The sequence below is a fragment of the Gekko japonicus genome, unplaced genomic scaffold, assembly GCF_001447785.1.
Source record: "Gekko japonicus isolate JY-2015 unplaced genomic scaffold, Gekko_japonicus_V1.1 scaffold892, whole genome shotgun sequence".
Lineage (NCBI taxonomy): Eukaryota > Metazoa > Chordata > Lepidosauria > Squamata > Gekkonidae > Gekko > Gekko japonicus.
This window is the reverse complement of record NW_015174869.1, coordinates 582,643-583,678: the sequence shown is the minus strand read 5'-3', so window position 1 is coordinate 583,678 and position 1,036 is coordinate 582,643. Positions and strand designations below refer to the sequence as shown.

At 58.3% G+C, this 1,036-nt stretch overlaps 1 protein-coding gene across 1 annotated transcript in view; it reads left to right on the top strand.

Annotated features, from left to right (window-relative positions):
* The first annotated feature begins 897 nt into the window (after nucleotides 1-897).
* Nucleotides 898-1,036, top strand: part of SLC7A10 (solute carrier family 7 (neutral amino acid transporter light chain, asc system), member 10) — a 66,890-nt gene continuing 66,751 nt past the window's right edge. The window contains exon 1 of the mRNA XM_015424777.1: nucleotides 898-1,032. Coding sequence (XP_015280263.1) covers nucleotides 898-1,032 — 135 coding nt within the window. The remainder of the gene's footprint in view (nucleotides 1,033-1,036) is intronic.

Below are 1,036 nucleotides of genomic sequence, written 5' to 3'. Positions count from 1 at the left end.
AGTCGGATTCAACTGGTTTTCGAGCAAGGGAACCTTTACCTTTACCTTTAAGGTGCTGCTGGACTCTTCCTCTTTTCTGCTACTCTCAGGAAAGTGTTCACGAGGTTGCAGCCGGTCTGGCTCTTTGCAGAATAATCACAACCCAAACAACTGATGCCCTTCTGCTCTTCATCTCTGTAGCGAAACAATTTTTCACTTCTGGAGGAGGCTCCAAGTCAGTTTTGGATGATTCAGAGCTGCTTCCTTACACAGGGCGCGGGTCTTGGCTCTCAGGCGGCTTCATCTTGGATTTTGCTCTTGGTTTCCAAAGGACTGGTTCTGGAGAAGGCAGACGAAAGAGTGCGTCTGTCCTTTGCTTTCTCCAGTTTGAGATACTTTGGGATTGGGGGGCGGGGAGAAGGGAGAGAAAAAAGTTCACCCACATAGACCCAGCTCTCTGCCAAGCGCAGGGCAAGGTAAGGGCAGCGGCTTCGCTTTCTTTAATTAGCTGGTGCAGGGGAGAGGAGGGGGGAAAATAATAAATCACACTCTGCCTTGGCAGCAGGCGCAGGAAACCGACCAGGGCTGGGCAGAATGATTTCTCCCAAGAAGGGGTGGGTGGTGGAAAGCAGGCTCCTCGAGGCAGGGCAGGAAAAAGGAGGAGGGGTCTCCCCCGGGCCCCATTTCAACCCCGCATCGAGCCCAAATTCGCCTGGTTCCTCTCCCACCCACCCCCCACCCGTCTCGCAATCTCTGGAGTCCTTGAGCGTGCTCCACTTTGAAGGCGCACCAAAGGGCCGGCGGCGCATGCGCCTCCCATTGAGAGCTCTCCAGTCTGGCTCGGGCTGATTCGGAAGCAGAGCGGAGCAGGCTTCTCCAGGGGGGGCAGAGCCATTCAGGCGGCCGGGGAGGGAAGCGATGGCTGGGGAGAATCAGCACCAAACCCTCCGGAAGAGCATCGCGGCTCACCAGCCGGCGGCTCCGGCCCAAGTGCACCCGCCGCCGCCGCAGCAGCAACAGCTGGCCCCCGCCGCCGGCTCCCGGACCAGCATCGCCG